This window comes from Bufo gargarizans, chromosome 7 (genome assembly GCF_014858855.1).
Source record: "Bufo gargarizans isolate SCDJY-AF-19 chromosome 7, ASM1485885v1, whole genome shotgun sequence".
Classification (NCBI taxonomy): domain Eukaryota; kingdom Metazoa; phylum Chordata; class Amphibia; order Anura; family Bufonidae; genus Bufo; species Bufo gargarizans.
Genome location: NC_058086.1, coordinates 147,768,490 through 147,791,104, shown reverse-complemented (window position 1 = coordinate 147,791,104; position 22,615 = coordinate 147,768,490). Strand labels below are relative to the sequence as shown.

The 22,615-nt window shown below is 43.7% G+C and overlaps 1 protein-coding gene across 8 annotated transcripts in view; it reads right to left on the bottom strand.

Moving 5' to 3' along the window:
* PBX1 (PBX homeobox 1) overlaps nucleotides 1–22,615 on the bottom strand; it is a 131,169-nt gene that overhangs the window by 96,052 nt on the left and 12,502 nt on the right. For 5 of the 8 annotated variants that reach the window (XM_044300906.1, XM_044300911.1, XM_044300908.1 and 2 more), the window contains exons 2-3: nucleotides 14,016–14,051; nucleotides 10,872–10,945 (exon numbers count right to left, since the gene is read on the bottom strand). In XM_044300906.1, the coding sequence (XP_044156841.1) occupies nucleotides 10,872–10,945; nucleotides 14,016–14,051 (110 nt within the window). The remainder of the gene's footprint in view (nucleotides 1–10,871; nucleotides 10,946–14,015; nucleotides 14,052–22,615) is intronic. The other 3 variants (XM_044300907.1, XM_044300909.1, XM_044300914.1) reach the window with 1 other exon arrangement.

Genomic DNA, 22,615 nt, shown 5'->3' with positions numbered 1-22,615 from the left:
TACTTCTAGAAGTGTTCAACGAACACTGTGGTCACTATTGAGGTACATGAATGATGTCTTATTGCAGAGTTACTTGGATTAGTCTAAAGAATCCCTTAAAGGAGCTCTCCAGAAAAACCAGACACACAGGTCTAGATGTACTAATCCTGTAGATGGCATAAGCTTAGACTGGCTGTCTATACCTGCACCTGATTTATCACAAGGGCCCAGGCTGGATGATAAATCTGGTGCAGGGTTAGACACTTCTCCGACTATACCCACTACTGGTTGGCTTACTTAGAGACAGATTTTTTTTTACTCCAGAACTGTGGCACAATTTTGATGCAAAATGGCACATCTTAGGCCCCACTCGTTCTGTTGTTACAACTCGTCCCTTTGTTAAGCATGTCGGAAAAAGTGTTAAAACCCTAGATGCGCCAATCTGTGCCACTTTTTTGGTGCAGACCCACTAGTAAAACTGGGTCACTGAAAAGTCCTGAAAAGGCACAGGTATTTAAAGAATACCTGCGATGCACGCCCCCTCAAAGGCCCTGCACTAGGAATACAAAAGTATGAGTTTAGTCCAAGGTGTTAGGGGATTGGTCTCTGACTAACATTTTCCTGCACTTTCTGAAAAAACATTTGATATGTCCAGTGTTGGAGCCCACCAGTAAAATTTATTTTGGGGGCCCACTGTATGGACACGATTAAATTAAGGATTGACAGTTATTGATTTTTAGAGCAGATACCGATAACCTGTGAACTTTCAGGCCGATAGCTTACCGATATTCTGTGCATTTTCATTTTTCATACGGCGTTCACTACATAGATTTAAAAAATAAAAATTATAATTTTAATAGTTTGGACTTTTCGGACGATAGGTTTATTTATTGTTTATATATTTTATATGTAAAAATGGGAAAGGGGGCGATTTATACTTAATATTTTGGTGTTTTTTTTTTACTTTTTATTTAGTAACTATTTCCCCCCTTAGGGGCTAGAACCTGGGATCTTTTAATCCCTTGTTCTATTCACCCTGATAGAGCTCTATTAGGGTGAATAGGACTTCACACTCTCCCTGCTGCCCTGTGCATAGTGCACACAGCAGCAGAGGGATTACCATGGCAGCCAGGGCTTCAGTAGCGTCCTGGCTGCCATGGTAACCAATCAGAGCCCCGGGGATTACACTGCTGGGGCTCCGATCAGAAGCTGCCACTGCCACCAATAAACTGCGCCAACAATGATAATTAACTTTTAATACAGGAGGTGGGTGTTTCGGCGCAGAATCACATAGCCGGCACCCAGCCTCTGTCAGGGAGCTGAGATCAGCGGCAGCAGTTAACCCCTCAGGTGTGGCACCTGAGGGGGTTAACTGCCGCTAATTTACAGCTTCCTGTCATATAGGCTGGGCACCGCCTCCTGTATTTGTATTAGGCTACTTTCACACTTGCGGCAGTGTGATCCGGCGGGCAGTTCCGTCGTCGGAACTGGCCGCCGGATCCGCCAATCTGCTGCTGCCTGAAAGCATTTGTGAGACGGATCCGGATGCGGATCCGTCTCACAAATGCATTGCAAGGACGGATCCGTCTCTCCGCTTGTCATGCGGACCGACGGATCCGTCTTGTACATTTTTCTCATTTTTACCGATATGCGCATGCCGGAACGACGGATCCGGCATTCCGGTATTCTGAATGCCGGATCCGGCGCTAATACATTCCTATGGGGAAAAATGCCGAATCCGGCGTTCAGGCATGTCTTCAGTTTTTTTGGCCGGAGAGAAAACTGTAGCAAGCTGCGGTTTTCTCTTTTGCCTGATCAGTCAAAACGACTGAACTGAAGACATCCTGATGCAAACTGAACGGATTACTCTCCATTCAGAATGCATGGGGATATGCCTGATCAGTTATTTTCCGGTATAGAGCCCCTGTGACGGAACTCTATGCCGGAAAAGAAAAACGCTAGTGTGAAAGTACCCGTAGACGTTAATTATCATTGGTTAATTATCAGTGTGCCGCCCCTCCTCCTCCAGTCACTCCTAATTGGCAGCGCGGCACAGGGGGGGGGGGGGGGGGGGAGAGTGACTCCTCCTCCCCTGTCCTGCTGAGGGAACATGGTGCGCTGACAGCAGCGCGCTCATGTTCTGTGATAGCGCGCTGGACTCATTATCAGCAAGGTTAGATGCCGATAACTTTGAAAATCATGAATATCAGCTGATAATATCGGTAACTCTGATCGGTCGATCCCTAGTTCAAATATTACCTGCTCACACAACAGCAAGATGCTACCAGATGATTGAATATGGGGGTTCCTGCAGCAACTTTGAGAAGGTAGGTCCTGGGGAGAAGAGGACACTGGCAGCCTTCCTCTATACCTAGAAGTCATCTCATCTCTGATCAGGTCTATAATAAATAAAGTGTGGAGTTTCTTTAACAATCTATCAAGTTTTCTTTATATGAACATAGGCTGGCTGAGGTGCTGTACATTAAATATATGTATGTAGAGGAGCAAGTCTACTGTATTATGTCCCACTCGTGCAGGGGGTCGGAGACTAGGGGCCCACCTTGCTCAGGAGCCCGCCGGGGGATTCCCCTGAACCCCTGTGAGCCAGTGCGAGCCTGGATATGTCATAGTTTTAATCAGTGAGGGGTTGAAATCACTACTGCTGGGACGACCCCCATCGATCAAGAGAATGGGGACCCCGTACCCCATAGAGCATCCAGAAATAAACAGACTGACTGTTCAGGCATGTGTACAGCTGCTCTATTAAAAGGGGTATTCTGGTTGGTTGAAGCCATCTCCTATCCACATAGGGGATACCTATTAGATCGGTGGGGGTCCTACCGTTGGGACCCCCACGATCATGAGAACGAAGGTCCTGTACCCACGGCAGCCCTTCTGAAATGAATAGAGTGGCCGATCCCACATGTGCAAGGCTGCTCTATACCTACTTGGAATACAGTACTTGGCCATGTCCGTAACTCCCATAAAAATTAAAGGAGTGGCCACATACATGTGCGACCTGTCGCTCTGTTCATTTCAGAGTGGTGGAGGGGGTACGATACCTCTGTTCTGGTGATCGGTGGGGGTCCAGTGGTAGGACCACCCCCGATCAAATAATTATCCCCTATCCGGTGGCTAGGGGACAACTTCAACCAAACGGAAAACCCCTTTAGTGGAGAAGCTGAGCGCATGCCCAACCAGTCAGTCCATTCATTCATTTCGGGAGGCTCCATGTGGTGTATATTTTCATGATCGATGAGGATCCCAGCAGTAGGACCCCAACAATATAATAGTTATCCCCTATCTTGTTGATAGGGGAAACTTAACATAACTGTAATACCCTCGTCTTTGGAACCCCCAAATAAATAATTACCATATGCCTGAATGGCCGCTCTGTTCATTTTGGTGGCTCCATGGGGTACGGGGTCCCCATTCTCGTGAACGGTGGTGGTTCTACCCTGTAGATAGGGGATAATGTAACATAACCAGAATACCTCCAAGTCAAAAGTATTTAGTTTGGAGCTGCAGAGACCACCTGGAATTCATTATGTTATTTTTTTAGGGGTACAGCCACATCGGTTTTGCATGCAGAAAATCCACAGCATAATACATAGAGCAAAGTAGATTCAGAATGGAATCGGCACACAAAACCTGACCTGTGTAGCATGTCAATTCATGCTGTGCATTTAGGCAATGCAGAGGGTGGAATCTCCTGAAAACCTGCAGCATTTACTCTATGTATCCCACCAACAAATCTGCACCGTACAGATGTACACAAAGGTTTTCACAAAGGTTTGGGTGGCCTCACCTCAATTTAGAGTCCTTGTCTTCTCCTCCAAGACAGTACCGAACCAATAACGTCAATGACTGAAAATCTAGCCTCAAAGCAGTGATGTCTTGTATGAGGGACCCCAATGGACCCCGCTGATGGACAATGTTGTCCACTGGCGTTCCATCATGGTTCCTGTTACTTTGCCGGTAATAGCGTTGATGGAACCTTTAATGCAGACGAGACCTTAAACTAAGCTCCACCTTGGAGTCATTGTTCTGAATATAACATCAGAATACAACTTAAATAGCAATTACATAAAATAATTTTCTGAAACATAGCAGGCATGTTTGAGTGAGAATATTCAAGGCTGCAGGAAACTGCGATCTGTCAGCAGAGTACAAGCTGGCTGCAGTCTGTAGTCTAAACGGCATTTTATCACAACGCTCCTATAGAAATAGAGTGATTTTGATAGCTTTGTATTATGGATTTGCTGCCTAAGCAATTTTTTTTTATATATTTTCTGAGTTTACGTGCGTGCGCTAGTCATTAATTTTGGACCAGTGGACATGATTAAACCCCTGTCCAGCCAGCAATGCTGGGACTGTGCAGCTCCTGAACTAAGTGCAGGGTAAATGTTCTCAGCAATGGCTCCTTCTCCTCCTCCTTTGGATGAAGTTCTGTCTGCCCTTGAGTTATGATGACAGAAGGTGAAAAAGTCAGGGGAAAAGCCTAAACCACCACAAGTGAACTTTGGATGAACTTAGGGGGAGAGGAGGAGAGTCTGGGAGCTCAGAAATAACAGCTTTTAAAAACTGTCCCAATGCCGATACGTAAAACGATAGAGTTGGGGCATTAGATGGGGGTTCAGCCACCTTTCGTGGAGCAGATAGTAGGTGTAAAGGCAGCGGCACTGGTAAATGATGGACGGGATAACTGTAAACTATACATTCAGTTTCGTTTATGTGCTTCAATGTTCTCTTGCACGATGCATTATTTATGTGCTGTTATGCTATGCTACAACTGTTTTTATGTGTTGTTTTAAAGCTTCAACTATACTTATAAGGCGCAACGTTTCAGCACCGGGTCTTATGCCCATAGGTGTCAAAGGGAAAACATAAGGAAGGCGTTTGTGTCCTTTCATATGGAACGCCAAGGCAAAAACATCCATTTATGTAGTCCTCTAATTTAACAGTCCACACAGTCTCATAAATCCGACTGGAGCAGGTAGAAAATGAAATTAGAAAATAAAAAATGACAGTTCTAAAATCCCAAAAGAAAATTTTTCCTGTTCCGTACAGTCCGATAATCCAAGTTCAGAGGAGTCCATATTTCAATGAAGCCCTGGAAATCCCAGGACTTGTAGTACTACATCTTCAGGCAGCACAGGAGCTCTAGAACGCTTTCACAGTTACATCACAAAATCGACAAGGGATGTGTAACGTCAGGAGTCTCTCTTTATCCAGTAATGTAGAACTGAGTGTGCTACTATAGCATGCGGTCTACCAACACAAATTACACTACAGTGTACTATCATCATAATTACACTATAGTGTGCGGTCTACTAACACTGTTTCATCATAGTGCGCAGTCTATGGACACAATTGCACTATTAGCAGGGCTGGCCAACCTGAGGGTCTCCAGCGTTGCAAAACTACAACTCTCAGCATTCCCAGACTGCCTACAGGTATCGGCCGACAGCAGAGCATGGTGTAAATGGTAGTTTTACAACAGCTGGAGAGCCGCAGGTTGGCCATGCCTACCGACACAGGTACACTATGGCGCGCAGTCTACCGACACAGGTACACTATGGCGCGCAGTCTACCGACACAGGTACACTATGGCGCGCAGTCTACCGACACAGGTACACTATGGCGCGCAGTCTACCGACACAGGTACACTATGGCGCGCAGTCTACCGACACAGGTACACTATGGCGCGCAGTCTACCGACACAGGTACACTATGGCGCGCAGTCTACCGACACAGGTACACTATGGTGTCATGTGCCCTACTATGCTATGTTGTGTCCTCATACCACTCAGTAGCCATGACATAGAAATGGTTCTTATCTGCCGACACATTCTATGTTTCTATGTATCATGCATCACCGGTTCCTCCAGCGGCCAGACAAGCTAGAACTTATACTTCAGTTTGGTACCTCTCTGGTCTTCCAGTTATAGTACCACCAGACTGGTTACATACAAGACATTGAGAGTCAAGAAAAGTATTACTGATAACGGGGCAGGGTAAGACACAGAAGATCTTAGAAGCAGGTGGACTGTACCATGCCCTCCCTCAACCACTTTGCTGGCAATCACCATTTGCATGAATCATCCAGAGTTATAACCATGATCACATCAGTTTTCTATGTGTAACATTCAGTCAGAGCATTGAGTATCAGACGTCATGCACATTGCTGTATCAATACAGCAACCAAGGAGCTGCATGGGGCCTTAGTATGCTCTTCAATGTCATGCAGAGGCAAACCAATGTTTTTTCTCAAGCCTTATTAGTTGGAGAAAATATATTTTACAGACCTACAGGGGGCTCCATGTCCAGTGGTATGGCCTCCTAAACATGGCTTTTCTGCATGCATATGCCTTACAGCAGTGTTCCTCAACTCCAGTCCTCAGCGTCCACCTACGGGTCAGGATTTGAGAATATCCCACAGAATGATCACACTGTGGTAAGTCCTGATGCATTGACACTACTTATATCACCTGCTCAATACTAAGGAAATCCAGAAAACATGAGCGTTGGGTGGGTCCTGAGGACTGGAGTTGAGGAACACTTCCTTACAGCTGCCAAGTGAATGGCAGTAAAAGGTGGCGACATGCAAGTTCAACCTAACGTCGGGGACAACAGTTGTAATTATAATAGGACCACTATGTCGTACACCGATATCTAACTTAGCATTTTATTCATTTTCGGCAATTCAAATCTATGCCACAAGATGTGAACACCGGACAAGGTAAAAACTAAGGATACATTCACAAAAAATGGGCCAGTGAATAGCAGCCGTGTCCTATTTTTGTCCGTTTTCATGGCTAGAAGGTCTTGTTGTTAATGGCCGTTTAGACAGTAGTGCACATATCTAATGGCTGTTAAAAACGGGTGCACTAGGTAAAAATAGTGCTTTCAGGAGTTAAAAAAAATATATATAAAAAAATAAATAAAAATACTCATCCACTTGCTTGCACAGGACACTTGCTCCACACTGAGCACAGCAGGACCTGTGCCCACAGTGTGATGATGTCATCACTGGGAGCACAGGTCCTTCTGCACTCAGTGAGGAGCGGTTGTCCTATGCATGCAAGTGAATGAGATGAGTATTTTTTCTTTATTTTAACAGAAGTGCTTCTGCGGGCTTCTGATTCGTGCCTCCGCTCCAAGCTGTATCTTGTGGATCCATTCAAGTCAATGAGTCTGCATTCAACATTCGGGATTCACACATCGGTGGCGCACGTATGGCCTATGGTCGTGTCAATGAGCCCTTTAAATAGCCATTAAAATGGACGTAAATCTGCGGTTTTAAAAAAATAAATAGAAAATGGATAGACGACCAGCAAATTGATGCAAAAATGGTTGAAAAACTGACAGCCTGTGTTTTTCATGGTCATTTTTTTCCACTGTCATGTGAATAATGCTGCATTAGAGAGGTGCAAATAGCATAAATAATAAGGGGTTATAAGAAATACTATAATATATATACATTATATATATATATATATATATATATATATATATATATATATATATATATATATATATACACATACACACACACACACACACACACACACATACATACACTCACACGTGTGTCTGGGCAACAATGTCTCATTACTACATCTGTACCTCAGTACACCGTTCTACACACCGGCATAGAGGCGTTAGATCTGGATCCAGGGCGCTCACATACGCTGCAGATCAGAGTGGAACAGATATTACACATTCTGCAGTAATGCATTTATTTTCTTCAATGTAAGGCATGTGTGATTTAGTAGTCTTCAGCAAATTTACCATATCACCATGTTGCGCGGCTCCGATTTACATTTATATTAAAGCACGCATTCTGGCATATTACATTCATTAGCGCTTAACGCTCTGACAGAAAAGGGTTAACCACGCTGGAGGCAAATTCGAGAGCCTGGAATGCAGAGGAACAGGTAACATTTCCTGCGAGCTGCCTGTCACACTGTAATTCATGCCTGACGTGAATGGTCTGATGGCCGCACTATTAGCAATCGCTGGGGATGGAGAGAAAGAGAGGGATAGGCATTGTAGGAGAAGTCTGATGTGGGAGGGAAACCTACAGGAGGCACTAAGAAAAGAAAAATAAGTATATGGGAGCAGAGGAGGCTGGATAAACAATGGGGTGCCAGTGGTACAGTAATAAAGGCTGTTAAAATAAATAGCAGGGGCACGAACGTGAAGGAATGATCAGCATAACGCCTGGCTCCATAATCTGGCTTTGGGGTTGCTTTCCTGATGAAATTTTTTTTTTTAAATCCAGACTTGCCTGTATAGATCTATTCTCCCCTAGAAGGGCTTACGCACCTGTACAGCCGCCCTATAAAGGCTCTATACAAAAAAAAAGGGGGGAAAAAAAAAAAAAAGAGCGGCAATGAAGCCATGGGCATGTGTTGGCACTGACATGAACGGGACCGCAACAAGCATGTATTGCAGAAACCAAAAGGATCCGGAAAATTACTGCAGCCTTCTCATTCTAGTAAGCAATGGAGGACTGACTGCAGAAGCCATCGTCTGATACCTCACAGGACGAGGGAATCTACAAATCTACAATTTTTTTTTCATCCATATCCCTAAAGGTCCTTTTTACACCTTCCTATGATCAGGATTAGGGATGTGCATTTGTAGAAACATTCGTTCCCAATAATTGGCCGTAAAAAAAGGTGCTGGCGATCATCCGATGAACGCTCATTCACCGGTCTTTCATCCGGCACCTAAAATGCTCTTTTTTGTGCAAACAGACTTTGCTGTCTAAACAGGGATCTGCTGCCCAGGAATAAGGATTCTGTGGGGACAACAGATTGCTGTATTGATAGTTTGTCCGCATATAGAGGAGACTATTGTTGCATGTGAAATACAGCTGACTATCAGGCAATTATGGGGAACGTTTGGTTCATTCCCAATAATTGCCTGAAATATTTGTCCATGTAAAAAGGATCTTAAGGCTCCTTTCACACTACATCTGCAGTATGCACCAGGAAAGCTCCCAGTGAATACAATAAACATGTAGGCCCCTATTATACCAACCAAGGCCAGAAGAGCGTTCTTTTGGCCCTCATTTAGCAGTACCTCCCTGGGGGTTCTGTTTTTTTTTAAAATGTTTTTCATATTATGGTGTAGAGGACTGTACTCTACCATACAGAGGCCTCCAGTAAAAGAAAGCAAACGGTTTCTTCCCCTAACATAGGTACCCAAGGTATCCTCAGATGTATTGCAAAATTGTATAGTACTGCAAAATTTTGGTCAATAGTCGAATAAAAAGGTAAAATTGTGTCTTAAAAGGTCTCATAGCCAAGGCAAGTTTTGGTCAATAGTCAAATAAATGGTAACAGGGTGGCTTAAATGGTCTTGTAGTTCTGGTAGCCATGGAAAGTTTTGGTGGCGCTTGATTGCCAAACTAAGAAGGCCTGCTAAATGCTCAGATCAATATAGCAAGTGATCCATTAGGTGGAACTAATTTTTTTTCTGGCATGACCAATACTATAGTTTACTGAGGGCAACGTATTGGCCTTAGATTGCCATGACCTGCTGACACAGACTGGGTTACCATAATAAGACGACAGGAAATGTGCACTTAAGGGTTGTGACAAGGATTAACTAGAGGAGGGGAGGTAGACTTGACACTTGGGACACAACATGACCTCCTGTGTTAAACTGAGCTAAAATAAAAAGCTAGCCGTTTCAAGCTCATAACCTACAGATTGTAATATTCTGTCATAAATAACCTTTCCAAATATGTTAAATGCTGTCCGTCAGCGACGAAGAATACCATGGCAGAGAAACTGGAGATGGGGGGGCAGCATCACAGTCATTTTGGCCAGAGTAGGTGCGGAGGCCTACAAAGGTCTGACGTGGGTAGACAAGTAAAGAAATTATATTATATACATTATAGAAATGAGGACATCTGTCTACACACAGCAGCACAGTTAAGGTTTATTAGATGTGTATGGGCGACTACACAACAATAATCAATAAAGGCGTAAACTGAAACACAGACAAAGAATACAAGGATCATAGAGAGAGTACAACTATACCCAGGAATGTACAAAATAAGGCAAGTTGGAACAGGAGATAAAAAGCGGAATTTCACAATCCCCCAACCCTTACTGAGACTCAACTGCTTCAACATAAGACCCTGTTCGTGACCATAGCACAGCTCTGCCATAAATTTAGTCTTGATTACCACCCTGTTTGATCAGGAGAACATGCTATGGAAGAGTTTTCTTAACTGGTCCCGCGGGACAGCGATGCAGTGCTTGGCAATAAATATATGGCTCATATAGAAGGTCATAACACTGCCATGTGCATAAGCCCCAAGGAGGCACTCACAGGGCTTTACTAGGGCTCTGATGAAAATGGAATGGGGCCCCAACATGGAAATAAAAGAAAACCTTTACCAAAAACCTTCACGTCGGATCCTACTTTTAGGCTAAATTTACAGCATTCACACAGTAACTAGAGGAATAAAGCCTCGTTCAGTCTCATAAGATTCATTACTTGCATACAGAAACCAAAAATGAACAAGTAGAGCTTCATTATAAAACATGGACAAGGGACAGTGGAGCAACCTGACCTTCTCGGTGAGACATGAGCTGGATTTTAGACTCTTTTTGTCAACTATGTAAAAATGTAAGTTCTCATGGTATGTACGAATACACATGTATTTTAGATTGTATTCACAGCTTTTCTTTTATGGCCCAGCTTCCAGTGTCTGAGGCTGCACCATGCCTCCTCTCCCATCCATAGGCTATGCATCAGTCAATCTAGCTCATTGTCCTTGGTCAAATATCTTAAAAACGAAGACACATTCAAAAGAACCAATCCACAGAAGTCTCCGCTGAATGCAGAGCGCGGCACTAGCTCCTTACCTGTCTTTTCTTTGATTTCACAAAGCACATTGAAGAGGGCGGGTTTCATTCGGTGGCAGTTCAGGGCATGTTTTCTGCAAATCATACAAAAAAATAAAAAATATATTAGATTTGGGGTCAAACATGCAGAAACAGAACACAGCATCACTAATTGCAAATGACTTACTATCTACTTTTTATTATTATAAGCCCCTAACTGCTGATTGATGGGGGTCCCGGGTGATAGGTCATCAGTATCTGATAGGTGGGGATCTATCTGGATAGGTCATCAGTAAAAAAACAACCTTGGAAACCTCCTTTAAGGCTGCACCCATGCACGACCGACAGCTATTTCGGTATACACATGACTGAAAACACCTCCCCCATATACAACTGAAGTAGTCTTGGAGATATAAGTGTAAAAATTACAGGTTTTACTGAATCTATCCCCACCAAAACTATATATGAATCTGCTCAGCTCCTCCTGCTCTATAACCTGACTGCACAGCATTTAATCTTTTGTCATGTACAGATGACAAAAAAATAAAAATTGTGAAGGACCGTAGGGCTGAATATAATTATTAAGATCACTGAAAAAACCCTTACTTCTAAAAAATTAATTTTATTTGATACATGTTAAAACCCACAAAAAGTAATACTGATTTAATAAAACATACACAATAGCGGTCCAGGGACCTATAAGAGGTTCAGTTGCCACCTTGGTGGTCACTTACGGTTCAGATGACCAAACTAAGGGAGAACCTTTTCAAGATGCATTACGTCTCCAGGTTAGATGTCCAATAATCAAATGGTTATGCTGCTAGGGTCCGGGTAGACGCTTGGACACTATCCCTATGGATACTAGCACACCATACCTACAAGTGAAGTGATCGCCCCAAGGAGGGGCGGCCCGACTTATAACTGGCTGTCCCTGGAATTACCATGGTCCCATTGTGGGACCCGATATGTTTAATCATCTGAACCCTAAATGACCACCAAGGTGGCAACTGTGCTATTAGTAACTGAACCTCTTCTAGGTCCCTGCACGCTATTGTGTATGTCTCATGTAATGTAGTAGTTAAAAAAAAAACTGGAGTAATAATGTAGTGGTGTTAGCAGAGCAGCAGTCTCAAAACAGTTTGGATTCTCTAGTACAATGAAATCCAATAGACATACTGATGTAGGCATTATCCTGGTAGGAGGGCTTGTACGTAACACTACATGCATGTCAGCCCATCATAATTACATTGCATGTCAGGCCATACTGTCACGCTAAGACACCGAACCTACCACGCCCCATCCAGATTTCAATACGCACATTCAGATTAAGTATATGTATTTCATAGTAAACAATTCTATATTTTCACACCTCTTCTGAAAAGCCAAAAAATTGCAAATTTTGTCGCAAATATGGCGTGCAAAAAAATTGGCGACTTTCTCATGCCAGAATTCTGGTGTAAAAGCCACAGTAAATGCCCCCCAAAAAGCACAATCTACCTACTGTCATATGAAGCGCAAGAGCAGGCGACACCAACATATTCTAAAAAGACCATATTCTCTAACCACTTTTTCCAGATACCAACTACCTCAGCTCCATTCCTGGTAAGATTCAATCACTGGCTCTCAGGGAGCACTAATATATTCACATTTGGATATCTTCCAAGAATAAGAAAATATATATATATATATCTCTGAAGAAAGATAGGACTGCACTCCGGATAAAAGTGAAATTCTGTGAGGCTTATTCACCCATAGTATGGCAACTTTGCAAATATATATATATATACACACACACACACACACACTATATCTATATATATGTCGATTGGACGCGGACCAAAAATATATGTAAATGTAGCCTAATATCCCGGTATTTCGGCTCTGAAGCCAACAAAGATGATAATGCAGCTTGGCTATGCCTCGGAAATATACCATATTACTAATATCTATCTATCTATATAGCATATATACAATAGCATATCTATTGATACTAACATTTGGACAAAGTAAATGTGGACAGGCAGTCGAAAAACTAATCCCGGTTTTCGGTTTATCACAATGGCTCACTCCGGATAATACATCCGACAAGTCTTCTAGTTTGACTTTAAACCACCTATTGGGTGACCTAGCTTGTGCGCACACACACAAAAAAAAAAAAATTGTGCAAAAATTCTGGTGCAGTGTGCTACAAATTAAGCCACTCCCTTTTCAACTAAGCCACACCCTCTTTTCACCAGTCATATTGGCTTGCCAAATGAAGCACAAAAAGGGCTCATGCACATGGACGTATTTTGTTTCTTTCAGTGTCCATACAGGTTTTTTTTGCGGACCGTATGCGGGGGGAGAGGGATGTTACTCTGTGTGCATTCCGTTTTCGTATGTCCGTTTCGCAAAGAAATAGAACATGTCCCATTTTTGTTTGCATTACGGACAAGGATAGTACTGTTTTATTAGGGGCCAACGGTTCCGTTCCGCAAAATACAGAATGTACATGGACGTAATCCGTATTTTTCATGGATCCGTTTTTTGCGGATCAAATAATACATACGGTCGTGTGCATGAGCCCTAAGGGGAAGTTTACATCTCCATTTCATTTTCCTTTCTTCAATGATCCGTCAGAAGAACAGAAAGAAAAAAAAAAGAAAAAAACAAAAAAAAAACGGGGGGGGGGGGCGCTGTCGAAGTACAGGGAAAAAAATAATTTGCCATCTAAAATAAAAGGATCTCAGACAGAAATGGCTCAAACAGATGCCAAATGTGCAACAGGATATTTTTTTTTCTGTTCTTCTCTTCCCTAAGACACTCCGTAAATGAGGACCACAAAATGTGCAGAATCTCATCAGTCAGCCCCATTGACTACCTGGTTCCTGAGGGTCCTCCAGCCTCATTAGTGACCTGCTACATTTCCCACAGACCGGAGGTAAGCGTTTCATACGTCCTCGCAGTGGAAGGACGCAGAGCCATATTTTACCGCAGCATTACACGACTCTGCCCTTGGCATTGCTTCTGTCATAATCTCAGTTTATGGGGTAAATATGTAATTGTGACTGTGTCTGCAATATCATGCCAAACATGCTATTACATATCTAATAAAACGCTACATGAAGGAACACGGGAAGCACACGGCAATTACACAATAAATAGGTAAGGCTGGGTTCACATCACCGTTTTGCTTTCTGCTCTTCTGATCCGTCATAAGATCTGAAAAATAAAAAAAAAGGATTCTTTATTTGGAGCATCCGTTGTGCTCATTTTGCATCCTTGTCAGTTCCGTCAGATGCGTTATATTAGAGGGGAGAATAAGTCCTGCATGCAAAATGAGCACAACTGATGCTCAAAATAAAGAATCCGTGCTTTTTTTTTTTTCTGTTTTTCAGACGGATCAGCAGAACGGAAAACAAAACGGTGAGATGAACCCAGCATAAGCTTTCCATTCTATTAAAGGGGCCGACCCATGACAATAACTTATCCCCTATCCACAGGATAAGGCCTCTGGCCCACGAATGTAAGGGCTCCGTGCTGTGGACCGTAAACTGTGGTCCGCAATGCACGGGCACAGACCGTGGGCCAGCCGCATGCGGATCGCAGACCCATTCACTTGAATGGGGTCCGAGATCCATCCGTTCCGCAAAAAGATAGAACAAGTTCTATCTTTTTGCGGAACGGAACACCACAGAAGCACTCCGTAGTGCTTCCGTGGGGTTCCGTTCCGCACCTCCGGATTTGCGGACCCATTTAAGTGAATGGGTCCACATCCGTGATGCGGAATGCACACAGCTGGTGACCCGTGTATTGCGAAACCACTGTATGTGGCCCGCAGCAGGGGCACGGAGCCCTTACGTTCGTGGGCAAGAGGCCTAAGGGATAAGTGTAGGATCGGAAGTAGTCGTTCCCAACATTACCACGGGAGCCCATGCCCCACCCGATGTGTGCCGCTGCTCCATTCAACAGTATTGGGCTGACTGAGGTAGTAAAGCACTTGTATTCTGCTATCTTCAGCAGTCCCATAGGGTTGAATGGGGCGGCATGCATGCAATTCAAATGAGGGAACGCGGCACCATTCTTATCTCCGGCAGGGACCCCAACGATCAGACTCCTGGCAAACACTTATCCCCTATCCTGTATATGGGGGATAACTTGATGTAATAGGACGACCCCTTTAAACTGGGAAATATAGCATGTCTTAGGCCAATGAAGGGAACCCGTCACATTGAATAAGCAGTCTGATCTCCATCCAGCATGGAGGAGCTGAGCAGAGAGATCTAGAACATTGTGGAAAAAGATGCAGTATAAGGTGTATTTCAATATCTGCCTTTTCTATGCTGAGGAGTCCAGTGGGCGGTCCTAACAGTGGCTGACAGCCTACCCTGTAGATGTCAATCACTTGTTAGGACCGCCCAGTGGACTCCTATGCATAGAATGAGCAAAGATTTAAAGAATTAAAAGACAAGTGAGGGTAGGTTCACACCTCCGTTTAACAAATTCTACGCTGGAGTTCTCCAGATCCGTCCCAGCAATGCACGCAATGGTTTTTTGTCCACCCGAAAGCGAGCATTTCACTGGAAAGTGGCGAGATCCGGTTATATAGTCAATATGGTCTAGCGATGAATGCCAGTATCCTGCTGGGACGGATCTGGAGAACTGCAGCAGCCTGTTCCCTGACGGATTATGGAGGTGTGAGCCTATCCTTATAATGAATCTCCTCCATAAAACTATACATCGATCTGTTCAGCTCCTCCTGCTCGACACCATGAAGCCTACGGATTGCATGTACAATGTCACAGGTTCCCTTTAAAGATTAAAAAACCTGAAATGCATGGATCGCTGCAGGCATCTTAAGAAAGCATAAGTGGCAGTGGGGGGGGGGGGGGGGGGGGGAACAAACCCAAAAAAAAAAAAAAATATATAAAAAAAAAAAAAAAAAAAAAAAAAAATGGGGAAGAAAAAAAAAAAAAAAAAAAAAGAAATCACACAGCCGAGCCGTTATTACACAGACCATTGGGTCTCCTAAATAAGCAGGTAAGTTCTGCGCTCCGAACCTCGCTGACCGAGTAACCCTCTCCCTGGAACATACAGCGCTCTCCCTCCTACTTACTATTACTGACTGTCCCTCACTCTATCGATTGCTAATGTAAAAGGAATGCGTTAGCGGGAAAGCACACAATAGGCCTATAAAAACACTGTGCAGATGTGAGGTACAGAGGGGTTATACAGAATAAGCCGAAGGAAGTCAACTCTTGGATTAATCCATTGGTATGTGGTGTGTGATGCCGAGCTCAAAATAGAGAATAAAGCCCTCAGTGATGAATGAGATGCAGAGATTACAGCCGTCCGTAGACCGATGACACAATGACTGAATATACAATACAATAAATGTCCCCAAAATCAGGGTACAAAGAATGAATACACTGTAGATGGAGCAGCCATGGATGGCCAACCTGAGGCTCTCCAGCTGTTGCAAAACTACAACTCCCAGCATTCCCAGGCTACCTACAGCTATCAGCCTACAGCAGGGCATGGTGGGAGTTGTAGTTTTACAACAGCTGGAGCGCCTCAGCTTGGCCATGCCTGATCTATAGGGTATAGGCGGCATTAGGCATGAGAAGGTAATGACTGTCCGACAAAAATGTAATGTAACCTACAAACTCATGCACGCAACTGTAGTTTCAGTCCACATACGATCTACGTTTTTTTTTGCATATCGGATACAGGCCTATTCGTTTCAATGTGTGCTGTTCACATCCGTATGTCTGTTCCGTGGCCCCGCAAAAAAGGCAGGACATGTCCTATTCTTGTCCTTTTTGCGAACACAGGTAGGACATTTCTAGAGGGGGGAGGGGGGAGGAGAGAGAGAGAGACAGAGAGAGACAGAGAGAGAGATGAACACGGCCAGGATCCCTGATTTGCAGACCGCCAAATGGATATGGCTGTGTGCACGAGGCCTAAAGAACATTTCACAGTTCTTTTCTGTAAAACACAGTCACAGCATCAATATTGTGTTACTGATCCTGAATTACTATAATCTAGAGCTGTATTCACAATTCTGCAGGCTTCAGAGCTGAAACCTCCCAGAACCCCTTGATGACCAAGTATGCACAGAGCCTTCACTGTGGATGTCAATAATGGAGAGAGTGCACAGAAAAGGGACACAGAAGAAAATGATCCTCCTTATGCTTTTTAGGAGCTCGGCTATTAGGGATGCATCTGGCGACAAACCTGTTGACAGTTTCCAATGACAACCAGCAAAACTGTGAATCCAGCAGCTCAGGATCAGTGTAAGATAAGTAGTGCAATAGGAGATAACCTCAAAGGCCTCATGCACACGACTGTATCCGTTTTGAGGTCCGCAGAACATGGATCCCGGGTGTGTGCATGCTGCCATTTTTTTGCTCACGTCTATAGAAATGTTCTATCCGCCTTTGCAAAAGAAAACAGACAAGAATAGGACATGTTTTTTTTTTTTTTTTTTTTTGAGGGTGATGGAACGGACGCATTTTTTTGGGGGGCGCTTCCACATCTGATCCCCCAAAAATACTGACATTTGCATGGGGCCTACGCTGCTCTTACACAACTATTTGAAAGACTAACTGCAGTTTCATAAAACTTTCGACATGTCGTCATCTATTAATACTGGGGGTCTGAGTGCTGAGACCCCCACCGATCACTGAAATAACGCAGCATTGTGCTACTTCGGGTGCGATCGGCTAGCCCTGCCACGATGAGGAGAGCTGAAGACTGACTCAGACTTGTATACGCCCCTAACCCAGTCTACCCAAGGAGAGAGGAAGGGGCGCCTTTCAGTGGGGGTCTCAGCACACAGATCCCCACCAATCAAAACTTCCAGTATGTCACAAAGACACGTAAAAAAATTTGAATTCTATAAACATAATTTTTTACATCTTCCATACAAGACAAGATTGCAAAAACCAACTGATCTGGGAAAAAACATATACTGCCAAATCTTATGTTGTGGCCGGCTTTACCACAGACTAGACGCAACAAAGAGCGATTCACGAGGCGGCTGATCCCTGGATGACAGGAGCGCTGCTCCGGGAAGTCATTTTCTCTGTCTATCAGTGTCAGATTGAAGAGGCAGATTTCTATATTAGGTGCAAGCAGAAAATTATTCCTTGTGTGATAAGGAGTCCAAAACACTTCTCTAAAACACCATCGCATTAAAGGCTAACTGAGCGAGGGAGCGGAAAAAAAAAAAGTCCTCGCCGCACATTAACCCTTTATTTACTTTACCACTCTGTTCACACCGGTCATTTATCTTCTGGCGGTAACACAAGCTATGACGCTGTGCCAGAACCCTCGTACAACGAACCACGGTGGCGCCTGATGGACCCCATTAAATTACAACGAGTTTCGGAGGGGTTTCTAAGGGTAGCAATGCCATCTGACACAATAGGCAACAAAGCCTCGAAAGGCAGCGTGAACATAGTCCAAGAAGACATTTTTTCACAGAGAAAGAAGAAATGGCGATAAATCGTATCAGAACATGGGCGGCACAGACCGGGCCTCATAAAACAGCTCTTACTAGCATAAAGTACAGGAACCAATCACACGTCTTCTCTCATAGTCTAACCAGAGATGCTGATCTGAGAGCTGGAATCTGATTGGTCGTTTTGTCAGCACTTGCCTCTATGGCTGCTGAATATTGTCATTGACGCACAGGTACAATTACAAAGGGATAGGGAATATAAGACACCTCCATTCTTCAAAAACACAACAAGGATTGAAGGAGGAAATTTTTGCGCAGCCTGGACTGAGGCCATCAACATAGGGGGTTATAGTGTCCTATCCTTGTCTACAATAATGGACAGGAATAGGCCTCATTCTATTTTTTTGCTGGGCAGTGGAACGGACATATGGATACAGTCAGCACACGAATAGTGGTGAATGGTTCCAAATCCGATCCGCAAACAATGCGGACCAAAACTACGGCCATGCGCCCTAAGGATGTAACATTCATAACATCATTGTGCCCTAACATCGCACTGGATCAAGATATACCAACCAGGGGTGCAAGGCAGAAAAAAAGCTTCCAAGAATATTAGAAAAGGTCTTTTTTTTTTTCAGATTTCCATATTACAGACTTCTGGCGGCGGCTCAACTCCTAGAAGAAAAGGATCGGGTGACTATAATGATTTCCCCCGATCCTGCTCTCCCCCAACATCATCTGTCGAGGGAGAGTTGGGAGCTCCTCAGACATTAGACTGTCATCCGAACCTGCCCTTCTCGGCAGGTTCAGCCAACAACATGCTAAAGTTTATGGGGGCCTTCAGTATAGCTGCTCTTTGACTTTTGACCTCCACCTCCACGATCAGAATTTGCGGCAATCTCCTTCTACCACCATAAACAATGCCCCATATTTCGAAGACTGCTTGTAGACCTGGTCATCAGAGGTGCCAAAATTTGTCATATAACTTTAGACCTATTCATGAATCATAGTTGAAAAAAAACTGCACCTACCACAAAGGGGCGTGGTTTAGCGGAAAAATGATTTAGCCTAAAGATGCAAACATTTGAGTAAAATTTTTGCACGAAATTCCGCTGCAAACTTAGGCTACTTTCACACTAGCATTTTTTGCTGGATTCGGCAGGGTTCAGCAAAAACGCTTCCATTACTGATAATACAACCGTCTGCCAAGACGGATCCGTCATGAACTCCACTGAAAGTCAATGGGGGACGGATCCGTTTCCTATTGTGTCAGAGAAAACTGATCCGTCCCCATTGACTTGCATTGGGGGGTCATGACCGGTCTTGCTCCGCATCCAATGCTGCGGTTTGCTCTCCGGTATGAGAACGCAACGGAATGCATTTTGGAGCATTCCCTTCAGTTACATTTTGTCCCCATTGACAATGAATGAAAAAAAATATATAAATTTAAAAATCATGTTAAATTTCATTTCCATCTCCAATTTTAAATTTTGTCCAGCGTTGAAAACCAGAGGACGACACGGCTCATTGTGTACAAAGAGCCCGCCAGTGGAGAGACCATCGGCTCCACTGCGCACGGCAAAGCAATGCATGATAAGATGTAGCAGGTATTTGTTAACATGGCTATTAACTGGTGCGGTTTACAAATTCCAGTTTTCGTTTCTGTTTAGATCTGCATGTATTAAGTTTTTTTTTTTTTCTTCATTCCCCCAAGAGGTAAAAAGCCCAGCTGCAATTTAAGAGAAAATGATAGTTTTCCTTCCTAAATGTATGTGAGGAAGAATAGAATAAAATCACTCGGCACTTTTCTGTGGTGGCTTTGAAATGAAACTAGATTTTCCACAGAAGCGGGATTTTTTTTCTTTTTTCATACGGGACTCATTTGCACAGAGCTTAGGAAAGCTTAGTAATAGCAGATTTCATCGCATTTTACACATTCACACATTGTAAAAAAAAAGATGCGTACACACTACATAAATGACATCCATGTTACAGTCTTGTAGAGAAAAGTGAGAGACGTAGCTGAAGGTGCAGCGCAATAGTCAACATTACGATGTTCAGCCCAGTTTTCCAGCAGGGATTCAGGCGGCAGTAGTAGGGGGACTATCGGTTAGGGCTCACAACCACAGGTGTATTTATCTTCAGAGTGCCATCCATCCAATGGGTCTATACACGCAGATCTGTGTGCCCAATCCTCAAACCCAAAACTCATCGCAGGTCCTATTCTTCTAAGTTTTTGACAATGAGAATAGCCCTTTCTATTGACGGGAGTGTACAATTTTTTTTCCAATAATCAGACTTGGCCGTGTGTATGAGGCCTTAGACTTCACAACCTTAGGCTACATGCACACGACCGTTTTGGTCCGCATCCGAGCTGCATTTTTTTTCGGCTTGGATGCAGACCCATTCACTTCAATGGGGCTGCAAAAGATGCGGACAGCACTCCCTGTGCTGTCCGCATCAGTTGCTCCGTTCCGTGGTCCGCAAAAAAAAAAAAAAATATGACCTGTCCTATTCTTGTCCGTTTTGCGGATAAGAATAGGCAGTTATATTAATGGTTGTCCATACCGTTCCGCAAATTACAGAACGCACACGGACGCCATCCGTGTTTTGCGGATCCGCAATTTGCACACCGCAAAACACACAACGGTCGTGTGCATGCAGCCTTAACCTGAGGATGCATAGGCATCTTGCTGCTTCCTTCTTCATTCAGGATACCTGAGGAAAGCCGAAATCTGAAAACCATTGAACTTGGGTCAACCCTCTACTGCTGCATAATCTGCCATGTTCCTCCAGGGTTGTCAATAGAGCGGTGCTCAAACCGCATAAGCCCACCTCTTGGTGCTCCAATGGCTCATTTGTATAGTTAAAAAAAAAAGTGTAAATGTCTCCACTACGCTGGCCCCTACAAAAAAAAAAAAAATACAGGTAGAATTTTACTCAGCTATATCAATCCTACTACGCTATATGCCCGATTAAATAGGGTTGATCCTGGTGACAGAGCCTCTAACGACATAAGACATGCCTTGGTGCTTGCATTCCCCTTCCTTTTTCCATGATTCTTGGGCCAACACTCCATAGACTTGTTCAGTAATGTTGAAGGGGTTGTGGAGTGGGGAACCGTGCACAGGTTCTTGCCATCCATTAGGTTAAGGCTACACAGTGATCTTGACCATGACACCTACAACATAACCAAAGATAGCTGTGGAGCAGATCAGCCATTGAACTGAATGGGGATGTAGTGTGACTTACAAGTTGCCATGACCTCAGGCTTTACCTGCCTCATGCAGTTGATACCCAATCAAGTCATTTATTTTAGAGGTTGAGTGTTTTAGAACCCTACATAAAGTCTTTTATATTCTTTATAAAGAAACCTAGAACATATTTTACATGCATTAAAAAAAAGAGTCTTCTATAAAAACCTTATTTTCATTATTCTTGATGGATTCAGTCATGCCCACTGCCCCAGGCAAACCAGGTCACAAGCCGAGTCTGTCCCTGGACGGGGTCGTGTGATCAGAGTTTGGGTCTTGTGATACAGACACCGAAGGAGCATAAAATAAGAAAGTAAAGACTTTATACAAAGTGGGATTTAGGGCTGCAGCTATAAATTATTTTAGTAATCAAGTATTCTATAGATAAATCCAACGATTAATCGAGTACTCTAATAAAATAAAAATTAAAAGAACATTTTCCTTTATAAAAATTCATCAACCCCATCTCCATGCCATCAAGTCCTCTAGCAGCACAGATGACCCCATCTTTGAAGAAGTCGACCAAAACCAGTAAAAAGAGCCAGGGAGTAGGCACAGACCTGCAGGGACCAGGTGAGTACTAGGGATTCCTTTAGAGGTCACACTGGCTGAGGGGCAGATTTACAAAATTAAAAAAAAACTTGAACAACCCCTTTAAAGGACTCTGTCAACTCAAACTACACATATAGGCCACGATTCGTCAAGACCGCCATTTGCTACAGTCTTGATGGCTCCTTCCACAGCGCAGGCCCCATGTAATTTATGATGAGGTGCAGGCCTCGTCATAAATAACAAGGTTCCTCCAGCAGTCCGTGCTGGGGTTGCAGCCCAGCCCACACTCTGCCCCTTTTTCGTAAAATTTGGGACAGCGGCATAACATGCCAACTGCGACTAGAAAAATCACATCATGAAAAAGTCACAAATCCTGGGGCAGAGGGAATAATGAATTTCCTCCACAGGGTCAACTTATTTAGTCAGATTGTCGCTATTTACCAAAAGAAAACAAATAAAATGTAAAAATATATTTCAAATACCAAAAACGGATCTCAAATGTTCAGTGTATTTAA